We start from the raw sequence: 16,903 nt of genomic DNA on the forward strand, positions 1-16,903 counted from the left end.
TGTTTTTAGATGTTTACCCAGTTCAATTTGACTGTTTTAATGCCCTCCTTGGAATTATGGTCAAGTAAAAACCAAATTTCTACCAACGGGGATGCTGATGATTTATTGCAAACATTTTTGGCATGGAAACAGGACTATCTAATCCTTCGGCCCCATGACGCAGCATACTTACTTATGTAAGCACAATGTTCTGCATTATAAAGACACATGCATAAATATTACATTAAATTAGTAATTTAATGCATTTTTTATGTTCTTCAATTTTCCGTAGCACCCTTTGGAAATGATACAAAATATAATTGCTGTGATGAAGGTGATAGTGTAGTTGGAAATATTATAAAAATAAAAAACATGACTCAGTTGTATAACAATATGATTTTTTTTTTTTGGTATAATTAAAGTGAAAAACTTTTCATTTAATTAAAATTTATGATATCAACTCTGCTACAAAATACATAGAACCCTCATCTTATTAATGATGTAAAAATTGACACTATTCTGTGAATATTGCTCATGGTAATTTTTTTTTTGTTAATCCTTTATGAATGTACCATTGGGGGGGACTCACATATTTCTTCTGCATTTTTTAAAAATGCAATTCTATTGGGATATATATTCACATAACACACAATCCTTCAAAGTGTACAGTACCCATGGTATTTTAATGGTTTGTTGTCTACTATTTGACTAAGAAGTCTTTTTATTTTTTCAAATATTAAATTTTTAAAAACATGCTTATCTTTAGGGTAGGTGAGATTTGTTCTTCATTAAAGTCATTTAACCTTTAATGACCAAAACAGTGAAGGCAGAATAAAAAAAAATGAAGAGCATCTGAGGTGATAAAATTATATCAAATCTAGGAGTTAAGTGAGGAAAGAACATTGATATTAAGAAAGTGAATTATAATTTTCCAAGATTTGAGCATTTTAAAATAATTTTTTAAAAATATTATCTATATCAGACCTTGGTATATTTTCAAAATCATTATCAAAAGTTTAGGCAAGGTAGATTTAATTTAGTAATATAGTAAGTTGTTCTGAATAACTGTATCAATTAAAAAGGTAATACTGTAATCATGTAGTTACAGGAAACATCCTAAACATGTGGGAGCAACATTTCCTGGCACAATATGTAATAAAAACTACGATGCAGGTATTGCTCTGGTACGTAATTTTTATCCTTCTTTATATTGCTATTTTTTAAACTGTGTATTTTATAAATACTATTCAATGTAGTTAAGTGGTATGTAATTTGATATTTTTCTTTATCTGTGTATTTATTATTATTTTCTTGGGACAAATTATTTGCGTCTCAGAAAATTAATTTAATTATAAATTTCAGGCATGAGGAAAAGAATATAAACAAATATTAGTATACCCATTCACCAACTAGTCATAATAGACAGCAACATTTGCTTCAGATTTTCTAAGCAAATAAAATATTGGAGCAGAGTTGAAGCCTGCTGTACATATTCTTTGATTTCAATAAATAACAAAAATCACGACTATGTGTTTAACATTCCATGCATACTTCATGCTATTGTTACAAATGCATGCATCCATAAGGAATATTTAGTATTGTTTCGCATTGTGCTTATTTTACATATAATTCTGAAACTAATTTTGAACAGCTTTTTAAAAAGGTATATACATGTTGAAACATATAACTCCAGTAAAATTGCTTTTTCTTTTAAAGTTGTTTTTTGTTCATCAAGTAATGCAAATATACTTATTCTAAATACAAATGGTATTATTAGGCTAATACTGATTTGAAAAATCAGTCACCTGCATAATCTCCAACCCTAAAATCTTCTTCCCAAATTCTTTGAACATCTCCTCCTGATCTATAATTTCATATTTGTTTCTTTTTTAAATAAAAGCATTATGTCATTACTTCAAATACAGATTCAAGTGTAAAAGTCATATGTATACAATTCAATTACTTTTCACCATGTTAACACATAGATGTTAAAATCACACAGATGAAATAGAATATTATTAATACTTCAAAGACTCCTATGACTCGTACCTCCTCCCAGTTACTACCCATCCCAAAGGAAGCCACTGGTCTGACATCTGTCAACATTGGTTAGTTTTGTGTCTTTTTTGAACTTTTTTGTGAATGCAACCATGCAGTGTGAATTCTTGCATCTGTATTCTTTTGCCCAAGGCTGAGTTTCTGAGACTCATACATGTTTATATGTATAGGTATAGTTTGTTCATTGTGTTACTCTATATTTCTAAAGAGTATGTCCATACAATATTTGACTATTCAATTTTAGATATTATCTATTGACTTCCTATTATTTTTCAGAGTTTCACATCCAAATAGCTCAAAGCATCTATGTTCTGCCTCCCTGCATGCCTCCTCTATAATGATATAGCTTATTAGATTTGCATAAGTTTTGTCTTCTGGTGAGACAAATAATGAAATGACTGCCTTTATTATATAACTTTTTGTCCTTCCTAAATTTAACAGTTGTATCACACTGTGCTCAAATTCTTTAATAAAAGTATGCAATGTCTCTACTTTTCTACATGTTTCAGAAATTCCTCCTTTTTACTCTGGATATAGTCTTCCAGAGACCTAGGCTTTTAGTTAATCTATATTTTTATACCTGCTGCATAACTAATGTCTGAGAATCTTCAAACTTTTTTCTTTTAGAATATATGCATTCTTCTTTCATGTTTTGCTTATTGATTTTGGTGGAACACAAGAGCCTATACGTCACTGAGAAAGAATGATGGGCACTAAATTGCTTGAGAGCTGTATGATTGAAAATTGATTCTGGTGGAACACAAGACCCTATACTTTACAGAGAAGGAATGATGGGCGGTAAATTGCTTGAGAGCTGTATGATTGAGAAACTAATTCTTACAAAATATTGATTGCTTGATTTTAATTATAAAAGAATTATAACTGGGAATATTAAAGGTCTTCTCCTCTTATATTTTCTTTAGAAGTATGACATTCTTACTCTCATTCCTTTGTATGTGGCCTGTTTTCTCTGTAGAAGCATTTAAGATTTTTTTATCTTTGGATGGTGTCTCTTTTTCATTCAACTTGCTAGTTATATGGAAACCATTTCAATATGAATACTGATTAACTTCTGGTCTGAGAAATTTTGCCATATTACTTATTTGATAGTTTTCTTTCTTTCTATTGTTTCTGTCCTTTCTGGAATTTTGTTAATTACATGCTAGATCTTTTTGATTGGTTATCTAACTTGTTTTCTCTCTTTTATTTTTTAAAATTATATTTCTGCAACCTCAAATATTTGTTAATATTTATATTCTGGTCAGTCATTCACCAAAAGGCCCTCAGATCCATTTCCTGCTTATCCTCTGCTCTCATCTGCCTCACAGGGAGTGTGTATATTTTCTAGGCTCTTTAGCCATCTGGCTTTTAGGAATGTTCAGGAAATGCGGATGATTGTAAGCAAGAGGGAAAAATTCAGAGTATTCCTACATCTGGCCCTGACAGGAGCAGTGCTTCAGACCTTAGTGCTTCCCGTTCCTGTGGAACAGTTCCTTCTTCTGCGGGGTTAGCTGCTGCTGAACAGCACTGGTTTCTGGGTTCAAATAACAGTATCTCATTAATATAGCCATCCTGTCCTGGTATTGGTAGCGGCACCATGCTTTTACTAATCCCAGAGTTGCCTCATCATTTTCTGTTGCCCCGTCCATTTATTTATTACCTTTTGACCAGTTCCTTTTATTAAATTATTTCTTCTTGGATCCTGTGATATCTTTAAATTAGTTTTCTTTTTATACATATATAACTTCTAGGCAGATATAGCAGAGAATCAGACCCAGCATCAGTTGTACATGTTGAAGGATTATAGAAGCTAGTTGGTATAGAGCTGTGACAAATCTGTTATTTTATGATGAAGACAGTAATTAGAAAGGAGTGTGACCTTAGATTTAAGATGGTGGCATCTGATAAAACAAGATAAATCTGATAATTCTAGAACCCAAATTCCCCTAAGAATTCTTGGTCAGCTGATCCTTACCATCTAGGAAGGTGAGTCTTCCCTTGTTTAAAGACCCTGTAATGACCTCATGTGAGTTGGATTCCTTATAATGTGATGCCCATTCATTTCAAGCTCTGTCTTAGAAATTAGTAAACTTATTCTATAAAGGTCCAGATAGTAAATATTTTAGGCTTTGTGGGTCACATAATCTTATCACATTACTCAATTCTGCCATTGTAGTGTAAAAGTCAACATAGATAATATATAAAACAATGAGCATGATTGTGTTCCATGTGTATATATGTTCCATATAATATCATATACTTTTCATGTGTTACAACATATTTTTCTTTTGATGTTTCAGCCCTGTAAAAATGTAAAAGCCATTCTTAGCTGCAGATAACACAAAAAGAGGTGGCAGAACAGATTTGATCTGTAAGTCAAAATTTACGGACATCTGCTCCCATCTTTCCTATCCCCATTGTGGAGCAAGGATCACATCTACAGTCAGAGTGTTTGACATACAGGGAACTAGGCCGGTGGATAATTTACCATCAATCTATAAAAAGTAGTCATTTTACTGAAGTAAGATTTTGTGATAAGGGAAAAAACAATCTCTAAATCTGATGATGAGAAACCTGAATTGAGTTGCCACAATGGAAAACCATGCTGCCTCATTTAGATTATAGATTTAATCCATTTCATAGTTCCTGGAGCCCTTGTTTCAGAAGGAATATTGGTTTCCTTGGAGAAGACCCTGAAATCTTGAACACATATATATTGTAAGTTCCCCACAATAGTAGTGAACCAAAGCAATACCACAACCCTGGGGAAATTGTAGTGAGTAGAGCCATCATCAAGGACTTGAAAGATTCATGGATTATGATACTTGTCATATCCTCATTTAACTGTTCTGTTTGTAATATGAACAAGCTGATGGATCTTAGAGAGTTACTCTATGGATTGTAAATTTAATCAGTTGGTGACTTTATTTACAGTGTCTATTTGAAATGTATTACTTTTGCTGGAGGAAATCAGCACTCTCTGGCTCCTGATAAGTAGCTACTGATTTGGCAAAAACCTGGCAAATGTTTTTTGTTCTCCTAATAAACTAAAAACCAAAACAACAACAACAACAAATCAAAAGTAGTTTACTTCTACCTATTAGGTACAGCAGTATATATTCACCATCGTACATAAGTGCTGTGTCAACTCTTCTGCTCTTTCCCATAATCTAGTGCACACCTCATAACACTGGTACACCATATTGATGACCTCATTTTGATTGGTCAAATAAGCAGGAAAGAGTATATCCTCTCTAAAGGGAAAGATAAGATGCTGCCCTTGCACTGCCCATCATTATGGAAAAAGCACATTATTTGTTTGAACTCTTAAGATTCTGTAATCAACATATACTATATTTTTCTATTCTTCTCCAAATAATTTACCAAGTAACTTGTAAGACTGCTAGCTTTGTGCAGAGCCCCAGCAAAATAAAGCAGTGCAGCAGGTTAAAGCTGTGATACAAGCCACTCTTCCACTTGAACTTTATGATCTAGCACAGTAATTCCCAAACTATCTATGGTAAAGGAACAGCATTATTCTTTGTGTACCAGTAATCTGCATCTAAACCATATTCCCACTGATTATGCATTTAGATCTTGTATCAATGCCAACAAATTAACAATACTGTGGTGATGTTAACAATATCCAAAAATTCTAAATTTTAGCCTCAGTTTATGAACCTAATTTGTTGAAGATTTGTAACTTGTTTGAGAACTGGCATTGGTTGGTAGGTCATCTTTGAGAAGAATTGATTTACCAATGTCAGTGATTTTGCCCAAAGTATCTGTGACAAATAATGATGGTATATGGAACTTCTTCCAATTCTCTATCACTGGGATGTCTCGTTGTCTCCTGTTTGGCTCCTCAGCTCTTTCTTCACCAATCAAACAATTCTCAGTCAGATACCCTTACTTTGCACCACCAAAAGTTGTTTCCATTTTCTTTTTTGGACTCATATATCTTTGAAACAGTCCCTTAAATTTCCATTTCTTTTAACATATTTTAAATTTATATTCTTGTTCTCACATGCTCACAATTTTATATCATCTCTCTTTCTCTCTCTCTTTTTTTTTTTTAGTTTTGGGGTTACATTGTCCCTCTTTCATTTCTGTGTCCTTCAAATTCATTATTTTTGCTTTGTTTTCATCTCTGTTTTTCTTGTAGAAGATTTTCTTCAAAAGTCTAGGATCCTTTGCTATTTGTTCATATTTAAGAATGATACAGTAAAATGGTGAAAGCAAATTATTTGTGCAAGGGTCATAATATGTCAAATGTTTGGCTCACTCTAGGATACTCTGCAGTTTTAAAGGAAACTACTCAGTGTTATGATTTGGATTTATTTTCTCGGGACCCCCCCTTGCTTATCCTTGTTAAGCAATGAGGTGTCAAAGTGATTGATAAGGACAATGAGCCAAACTGAAAGCAACAATCAAGCCTTCGTTAACTTACTGAGACAGTATAAGTAAGAGGCAAAAAAGGGTGCTGGCTTCTCAGTGTTCCATTTTCCCCCATGGAATGGTACTGGATGAGGGTCAGGTAGATGCAGTGCAGACTGGAGGATTTGTCTCACTACCAAAGAACCCCAAAGAAAAGCCTCCTGTATTTCTGTGGGCCCAAGGGCTGAGGGGAGAAAGAGAGGGAAGGGTTAGGAGTAGGAAAGAACTGAGTTAACGTGGAAAAAAGTGCCTCCCTTACCTCCCCCAATCAGGAGGGCTCCCAGTGGAATCCCCTGACTAAGAATACAGATAAGCATATGAATGTGGCTGCCCAGGGTGGTGGTGGGGGGTCCTTGACTGCAACTCCCTCTTTGGAAAACTGCAATATACTGGCTATGCACCAAATTTGTCCCCATGGGGACTGCCAGGCAAAGTCTTGTAATTGCCTGTGGTCAAGCCTGAAAAATGAAAGAATTTTTTAAAAAATTTGTTGTGGTAAAATATATACAACATAAAATTTCCTATTTTTTGTTTGTTTTGTTTTTTAATTTTATTGACATATATTCACATACTACACAAACCATCCACAGTATATAATGACTGGCTCACAGTATCATCACATAGCTGTGCATACATCCTCATGATCAATTTTAGAACATTTTCATCACTCCAGAACAGAAATGAGAATAAAAAGTAAAGCCCAAATCCTCCTATACCCCCATACTCCCCATTGCTGAACCATAGTATTGGTGTTGTAAATTTGTTACTGTTGATGAAAGAATATTAAAATATTATTATTAACTATAGTCCCTAGTTTGCAATAGCTATTTTTTTCTGTTTACCCCCTCTATTATTTTGTTAATTTGTAGTAGTTTTTGCAAGAACTTACTTATATTTCTAGTGTTAATCGGTGATTTGACTTTACAACTATTACTTGTAATCCCACTAATGAGCTATCATCACCTCCATCCTTCCCAGACATTTAAGTTCAACCTTGTTAACAATTTTGTACATATTAGGTAACCTCTCCCCCTTCCCTAGCTTCTGTCTATTTCTAGGTACCCCATAGTCTACATTTTAGGACTCTGAGTTCACATGTTCTGGTTATTCATATTAGTGAAATCATACAATATCTGTCCTTTTGTGCCTGGCTTATTTCACTCAACATTATGTCCTCAAGGTTCATCCATGTTGTCACATGCTTCAAGACCTCATTCCTTCTTACTGCTGCATAATATTCCATCATATGTATGTACCACATTTTGTTTATCCACTCATATGTTGATGGACTCTTTGTTTCCATCTTTTGGCAATTGTGAATAATGGTACTATGAACATTGGTGTGCAAACATCTATTCGTGTCCCTGCATTCAGATCTTCTGGGTGTATACCGAATAGTGGAATTGCTGGGTTGTAGGGCAACTCAATAGTTCTCTGAGGAACTGCCAAAGTGTCTTCTACAGCGGCTGTACCATTTTACAGTCCAACCAGCAGTGGATAAGTGTTCCTATGTCTTCACATCCTCTCCAACATTTGTAGTTTCCTGTTGGTTTAATAGCTACCACTCATAGGTGTGAGGTGATATCTCATTTTGTTTTTGATGTGCATTTCCTTAATAGCTAATGAAGATGGACATCTTTTCATGTGCTTTTTAGCTATTTGTATTTCCTCTTTGGAAAAATGTGTATTCATGTCTTTTGCCCATTTAATAGTTGGGTTGTTTGTCCTTTTATTGCTGAGTTGTAGGATTTCTTTATATATACTGGATATCAAACCCTTGCCAGATACATGGTTTCCGAATACTCTCTCCCACTGAGTAGGCTGCCTGTTTGCCTTTTTGACAAAGTCCCTTGAAGCACAGAAGTGTTCAACTTTGAGGAGTTCCCATTTATCTATTTTTTCTTTTGTTGCTTGTGCCTTGGGAGTAAGGTCTAAGAAGCTACCTCCTATCACTAGGTCTTGAAGACGTTTCCCTATATTTTCTTCTAGGATTTTACGGTACAGGCTCTTATAGTGAGGTCTTTTATCCATTTTGCATTAATTTTTATGTAGGGTGTGAGATAGGGGTCCTCTTTCATTCCTTTGGATAGGAATATCCAATTCTCCCAACCCCATTTATTGAAGACTGTTCTGTCCCAGTTCAGTGGATTTGGGGGCCTCATCAAAAATCAATTGACCATAGATCTGAGAGTCTATTTCTGAACTCTCAATTTGATTCCATTTGATCAATATGTCTATCTTTGTGCCAATGCTTTGCTGCTTTGACCAATGTGGTAAGCTTTAAAGTCAGGAAATATAAGTCCTCCCAATTTGTTCTCTTTTGTAGGATGCTTTTGGATACTTGAGACCCCTTTCCCTTCCAAATACACTTAATAACTAACTTTTCCAAGTCTGCAGAGTAGGTTGTTGGAATTTTTATTGCTATTGCTTTGAATATGTAGATAAATTTGGGTAGAATTGACATTTTAATGACATTAAGCCTTCCTATCCATGAACACAGAATGTCTTTCCACTTATTTACATCTTCTTTGATTTCTTTTAGCAGTGTTTTGTAGTTTTCTGTGTACTGGTCTTTACATTCTTGGTTAAGTTTATTCCTAGATACTTGATTCTTTTAGTTGCTATTGTGAATGGAATTTTTTTCTTAATTGCCTCCTTGGTTAGAACATTACTAGTGTATAGAAACTACTGATTTTCATGCATTTTTCTTGTATCCCACCAATTTGCTGAATTTGTTTATTAGCTCAAGTAGCTTTGTCACAGCTTTCTTGGGATTTTCCAAATATAGGATCATGTCATCTGCAAATAATGAGAGCTTTACTTCTTCCTATCTGATTTGGATGCCTTTTATTCCTTTTTCTTGCCTAATTGCTCTAGCTAGAACTTCTAGAACAATGTTAAGTAACTGTGGTGACAGTGGGCATCCTTGTCTAGTTACCAATCTTAGGAGGAGGGCTTTCAGTCTCTCACTATTGAGAACAATGCTGACTGTGAGTTTTTCTTATACGACCTTTAACATATTGAGGATGTTTCCTTCAATTCCTGTCTTTTGAATTGTTTTTACCAAGAAAGGATGTGGAATTTTGTTGAATGCCTTTTCCATGTCAATTGAGATGCTTGTGATTTTTCCCTTTCAATTTGTTAATGTGTTGTATTACATTGATTTTCTTGCGTTGAACAACCCGTGCATACCTGGAGTAAACCCCACTTGATTGTAGTGTATAATTCTTTTAATGTGCCATTGGATTCAATTTGCAAGTATATTGTGTTGAGAATTTTTGCATCTATATTCATTAGAGAGATTGGTCAGTAGTTTTCCTTTCTTACAGTATCTTTATCAAGTTTTGGTGTTAGAGTGATATTTGCTTCATAGAATGAGTTAGGTAGTGTTCCCTTTTCTTCAAATTTTTGTAAGAGTTTAGTTCTTGGAATGTTTGGAAAAATTCCCCTGTGAAGTCATCTGTTCTTGGGCTATTCTTTGTAGGAAGGCTTTTGATGGCTGATTGAATCTTTTACTTGTGATTGGTTTGTTGAGGTCTTCTATTTCTTCTTGAGTCAGTATAGGTTGTTCATGCGTTTCTAGGAAATTTTCATTTCACCTAAGTTATCTAGTTTGTTGGTATACAGTTGTTCATAGTATCCTCTTCTGATTTTTTTTTTATTTCTTTGGGATCCATGGTATTGACCACCCTTTCATTTCTGATTTTACTTATTTGCATCTTCTCTCTTTTTGACTTTGTCAGTCTAGCTAAGGATTTGTCAATCTTGTTGACCTTCTCAAAGAACCAACTTTTGGTTTTATTGATTCTCTCTCTCCCTCTCTCTCTGTTCTCCAATTCATTTATTTCCACTTTAATCTTTGTTATTTCTTTTCTTCTACTTGCTTTAGGGTATGTTTGCTGTTCTTTCTCTAATTTCTTCAGCTATTGAGTTAGGTCTTTGGTTTTAGCTCTTTATTCCTTTTTATGTAGGTGTTTAGCGCTATAAATTTCCCTGTCAATACTGCCTTCACTGCACCCCATAGGTTTTGGTATGTTGTATTCTTGTTTTCATTTGTCTCCTGATACTTACTGATTTCTCTTGCAATTTCTTCTTTTACCCACTGTTTATTTAAGAGTGTGTTGTTTAACCTCCATATGTATGTGAAAATTCTGGTTCTTTGGTGGTTATTGATTTCCAGCTCCATTCCATTATTATCAGAGAAAGTGCTTTAAATAATTTCCATCTTTTTAATATTATTAAGACCTGTTTTGTGCCCAAGCATATGGTCTATCCTGGAGAATGTTCCATGAGCATTTGAGAAGAATGTATTTCCTGGTGTTTTGGAGTGTAACAATCTATATATGTGTTAGGTCCAATTCATTTATCATATTGTTTAGGTTCTCCATTTCCTTATTGATCCTCTGTCTTGTTGTTTTATCTTTGGAAAGGAGTGATGTGTTGAAGTCTCCCACTATTACTGTAAAAATGTCTATAGTTCCCTTCAGTTTTCCCAATGTTTGTCTCATGTACTTTGGAATTCTTTAATTGGGTACATAAACATTTATGATTGTTATTTCTTCTTGGTGAATTGCCCCTTTTATTAATATATAGTGTTCTTCCTTGTCTCTTATTACCTCTATACATTTAAAGTCTATTTTGTCTGATATTAGGATAGCTACCTCAGCTTTCTTTTGGTTACTACTTGCATAGAATATCTTTTTCCATCCTTTAACTTTAAACCTATTTGTATCTTTTGGTCTAAGATGAGTCTCTTGTAAACAGCATATAGAGGGATCATATTTTTTAATCTATTCTGCCAATCTGCATCTTTTAATTGTAGAGTTTAATCTGTTAACTTTCAAAGTTATTACTGTAAAGGCAGTTCTTGAGTCAACCATCTTCTCCTTTGGCTTTTATTTGTCAGATCTATTTTTTCCTCTCTCTGTTTTTCCTTTAAGTTACCCTTACTAATGCTCTTCAATTTTGTGCCCTCCTCCAGACCTCTCAGTTCTTTTATCTCAGTCCACAGAACTCTCTTTAGTATTTCTATTCTATTAATGTTTGATTGATATATTTTTGTGGCTCTGCTGTTAGGTATATATATTTGTCATGCCCACTTCATGGTTTGACACTTTTGTCAATATATAAATATTTTTTTTGCCTTTTGTAACAATTTTTGACTTGTGGTCTACTTTTTCCCCTGATACTAGTGTAGCCACACCATCTCTCCTTTGTTTACTATTTGCATAGAACATCATTTTCTATCCTCTCACTTTCATTTATTGTATCTTAGAATCCAAAATCATGTCTCTTTTAGATAGCATATAGGTGAATCATTTTTAAAAAATTTTTATCCATTTTGCCAATATGCTTTTTAATTGAAGAGCTTAATCCATTTACAGTTAAAGTAATTACTGATAAGGAAGGATTTATGACTCCTTTTGCTATTTGTTTTCTACAGATCTTATAGCTTTTATGCTCTCAGTTACTCCATTTTACTTTCTTTGGTGTTTAATTGATTTTTTGTGTCATTTTTATTTCCTTCCCATTTTCTTTTCTGTGTATATGTTAGTTTTTTTTTTGTTTACACTCTTGATTACAATTAACTTCTTAAAGTTATAACAATCTAGTTTGAATTAATACCAATAGCATCAACAGTATACAAAATATCTGATCCTACAGAGTTTTGTCCTTCCCACTTCACATTGTTGTTTCATAAATTACTTCATTCTATTTTGTGTGCTCATTAGCATAGGTTTCTAATTATTAATTTATGTCTCTTTTCTTTTAAATCATCTTTCATATTCTGCTCTGGCTTTACACTTCATTAAAATTCTGACACTGGGATTTTCCCTTTCTTACAAGCTTAGCTATTATAGGATAACAGGAGAGGATATCTCTTTCTCAACTCATTTTTCCGTATTGCCAGATATAGTCCCTGTTTTCATTCACACACATGCAAACACATACAGAATTTATAATTTTTAACTGCATATTATTTAACTTTTGCTCACTCTAATTTCAAATAAACTACAGAACTAAGAGATGTTCTGAGGATTTTGCACATAATGGTTAAAGGGATGAGAAAAATATCAAAATTAGTTTATCAAAATTACATAACCTCAAGTGTTCTGCCACTCTGCATCACTACCAATATTTTATCAATGACTTCCCATTGCAAATTTCTTTACCATTGCTGTACCTACAAATCCCTAATTTCTGTCCTGTTATTTCTTCATTTCACTCATTGTGTATCTCAACCTTTTAATAGGTCCCCATTCAAGCACCCTGCCCCTATTTATACTGCTAGCTCCTTTCACAATTTTGATAGTTCAGACTAAACATCAATTCCAAAACGATTTTTCTAACAACCTTTTCTAAAACAATTCTTCTCCACAACTTTATTTACTGGAACATCTCATTTTCTTCATAGCAATTTTCATGGTCTGTATTTGGAAAGTTTATTATGAATATTCTATTTATTTTCTTTCTCCTCTTCTAAAATAAAAGCGTACAAAGCCCATTTCTTTCACACAGGCCATTATATCCCCATCATCTAGCATAGTGCCTGATACGCGTGTACACAGAATTAATATTTGTTAATAGAATGAATTATTTTAATGATGAAGTTAAATAAGTGTGCTTTATTTTTCAGCATCAGAAAGACTCAGTGTGTTCAAAGATATAAAATTTGTGCACATGAAATTTTAAGCCAGAGAATGTTGGCAGTTTGATTACTTTGTATATAATTTTATGTTTATTAATCAATTAACTAACATCGATGACATAAATTATTATAGAATTATTTTAAGATTAAATTATTGAAATATGACTAAATTTTCATGGGAGCAAAATTGTTGAAATTATTATTTTCTCTTGTTTTCTTTAATAGTTGGGAAACATTTCTTATGCAATGATTTTTCTCTTCAATTTTCTTTTAGTATCCAGAGGCAGTAAGTTTGGAGGGATTTTCGGTTATTATGGCTCAACTAATTGGCCTTAATATAGGAATAACATATGATGACATCAATAAGTGTTCTTGTCCAAATGCTACATGCATAATGACTCGTGAGGCAGTGTAAGACTTCTGGCTTAATTAATTTTACCTATACTTTTATGAAATTATTTCCAAGATAAGCTATTGTTATCCTTTTATATTAAACTCGACATCAAACACTGGAAAGGTATACTATGCCTGAAAAAATTTCACATGCAAAAATATTTCTAAGTGAAGCAAGATCCAAGAAATTGGTGAATCATATGATGAGGAAATATTCACTCAAGGGAATTGGAAAGAAAATTTTAAGATTTATGAAGACTGTGAAGTACTGTCTGAATATAAGATACCACTGTTGTGGTCAAGGCAAAGATGTCTATTATCATCCTTATAATAAAACATAGTACTGGCAGGTTTTGCAAATATGATGAGGGAAAGAAAAAGATGAAAGGATTTGAAGAGGAAAAAAATGTCCTTATTTGTTGATGCTATTATTTGCTACCTAGATGAATAAACAGAATCAATATACAATGAGAACCACAATGATAAAAATGAATTCATTAGGATCATCAACAATAACAAAAAAACGTGTATCTATATATATAGATATATATATATATGTATATCAGTATTAAGGAGGTATATGACATTATAAACTTGCTATTTTTTTAGAATAGATCTGTAAAATCAGCACAAGTTCAATCAAAATTTAGGCTTTTTAACACAAACTCTAGGGGTGGTGATAGAGTGGACATGGCCAATATATGCAACCTTTTGAGGGGTATTAGTTGGAATATGTGGTCAAAGGAAAAATTTTGCTAATGGGAAACTGCAGAATATCTGTACACTTATAGAAATAAAGAGAAGAGAGGGGGAAAAAAGAGAATGATAGAGAAGAGCATGAGTACTTCAAGGGCAAAATCACTGAGTAAACTAGAGAAGATAGGGTCTAAGGCATAAGTAGAGGGGTTGGCTTTTATTAGAGCTACTTAATATTCAACTACTGGGAGAGGAGGTTATGAGAGTAAATAAATAGAGATGTAGGGAGTTAATGGAGTTGTAAAGAGGATAATTTTTTTCTGACAGAAAACTGGCAGAAAGGAGTGTAAAAGCTTTGAGGGGATAGAAGGTGTGAAACAATTGTCTTGGAGACCAGAAATTAGAAAATACTTAGGAGACCAGATGGGATTGTTGGGTTGTTTGAAGAACAACATATGATACAAATTTCATATGAATTCAGACATCTTGATTGCTTTGGTCTATCCAATATCAGCTGCCAAGATACATATGCAGAGAAAGTGAAAATTTGAGGTTTTGCTGAGTTAACTTCCATGGGATTCAGGAAGAGTTAGGGCTGTTAAGAGAAACTGTGCTCTCTGGAATACCCAGATTTCAATGTTTTCTATGAAAATGCTGTATACTTTATACATACATACATATATATATATATATATATATATATATAAAGTAGCTATTGCATTCATGTTCTATCTCACTATCCTATCTTCTAAGCAGACTTTTTAAAAATAAATTTCTTAGTATTCACATTAACCAAAAGTTCCATGTTTCAATTAAGTTTTAATTTTCATACAAAAAAGCATGTGGTCCAAGTAGCAAATAATCTCTGAGTCCCTGTCTTTTTAAGAACTAATTTTGCCTAAATAAAATTTTTCAGAAATGTAAATATCAGTGCTAAAGTTTGCAGTGTTATGCATGAAAGTGACCTATACAACCAGAGTGACTCTTATGTGTGTTAAAACAAAATAATTTAAAATAATAGAGAAAATGTGATTAAGAAACATATTCTCAGTGGTATTTCTCCCACCTTCCCCCTTTTGTCCTAATACAAATACTAATGTCATTGAAAGCTAAAGCATTTCTCTTTGTTCTCACACTCTCCCAACTGTGTTATTCATTTCTTTCTAGTGGAGGTTCAGGAGACTACCCAGGAACTGTCATCTCAGATTTAGCACTTTAGGTGTTACTATTTCAGACATGATTGTTTAGAGTGGCACCATAAAATAGAAATAAAATGTGAGCCACATGTGTAATTTTACATTTTCTAGTACCTTAAAAACTAAAAGAAAAAGATGAAATTAATTTCGATAATACATTCCACAAATTTATTTTATTTAACCCAATTCATCTAAAATATTACCATTGCAATGATACTCAACAAAAAGACTTTTATTTGATTTTTTAATTTTTTTAATGTGGATGAGGTATGGGTTGTGGAAGAAAGAAAAGAGTACAGGATCATATCAACATTACTGGCTGAGCAGCTAGAAGAATGGAATTGCCAGTGACTGAAAGCAGTGGGTGGAGCAGGTTGTGGTGAGATCAGTAGCTATATATTTTGCATGTTGTATTTGAAATGTCTACTAGACATCTGTTACACATGACACTGGAAATAGAGCTGTGGACATGAAAATTAAAACTTTCATGGAACTAACATTTTGGTGAAAAATTAGGTCATATAAAATAAACTTTAAATATAAATAAAGAAGCCTATTTTATATCATGCTAAAGTGCTAGGTAGAAAATCAATATCCAAAGTGGAAGGAGAATATGGGAGGAAGCATAGTTTCCAGTAATGTTGTCGATCTCTCTTAAGAGGTGATAACTGAGCACACATCTGATGGAAATGAGAGAAGCAATCTTTTGGAGGAAAGAGATCTTTTGGAGAGAAGAGCATACCAGATAGTGGAAACAGTATATATATATATATATATATACACACACATACATACATGCATATATATGTGTGTGTGTATGTATATATATATATACACACACAGACATATGCATGTGTGTATAAAATATATGCATTATATATATATTTTATGTATATATATAATACACCCCCACACACACACACACCCCTTATTGCTTTCCTGGAAGAAATATTTCCTATGAAAGTTTTTTAAAAGAATGTTGAAGATAAGCCAAGTTAAAATTAAAATATAATGATGATCATCTCTGGTATGGGACAAGCTTTTTCATTTTAGTCTTCCTTGTCATTCATATGGTTATATATGGAGCATTATTTTAGATGTGCCTTTATTATTAGCATTTATTTACTTAAGGAATATTATTTCATTTTAGGCTTTCCAGTGGTATAAAGATTTTTAGCAACTGTAGTGTACATGACTATACATATTTTACTTCAAAATTGGAGCCTAAATGTCTTCAGAACCTTTCAAATTTGCAACCATTATATAAAAACAAGCCAGTGTGTGGTAATGGGATTTTGGAACCTAATGAAGAATGTGACTGTGGCAGTGAAGAGGTGAGTAATAAGATTGAAATTTGAGCCTAATTTTTTTGTTCTGATAAATGATTGTCAAGAGATATGTGGAATGATATATGCAACTATGTCTTTAATTTATAATTGTGTTTTGTGAATGAGGATAAGCAAAGATACATGAATCCCTTTCCACAGCTCTTGAA

At 33.1% G+C, this 16,903-nt stretch overlaps 1 protein-coding gene across 1 annotated transcript in view; it reads left to right on the plus strand.

Moving 5' to 3' along the window:
* LOC119516421 (disintegrin and metalloproteinase domain-containing protein 18-like) overlaps window positions 1–16,903 on the plus strand; it is a gene marked incomplete at its 3' end in the record, with an annotated part of 113,605 nt that overhangs the window by 52,791 nt on the left and 43,911 nt on the right. Inside the window, exons 9-12 of the mRNA XM_037812772.1 lie at window positions 10–176; window positions 1,082–1,163; window positions 13,398–13,534; window positions 16,559–16,742. Coding sequence (XP_037668700.1) covers window positions 10–176; window positions 1,082–1,163; window positions 13,398–13,534; window positions 16,559–16,742 — 570 coding nt within the window. The remainder of the gene's footprint in view (window positions 1–9; window positions 177–1,081; window positions 1,164–13,397; window positions 13,535–16,558; window positions 16,743–16,903) is intronic.

Source organism: Choloepus didactylus, chromosome 20 (genome assembly GCF_015220235.1).
Source record: "Choloepus didactylus isolate mChoDid1 chromosome 20, mChoDid1.pri, whole genome shotgun sequence".
NCBI classification, from domain to species: domain Eukaryota; kingdom Metazoa; phylum Chordata; class Mammalia; order Pilosa; family Megalonychidae; genus Choloepus; species Choloepus didactylus.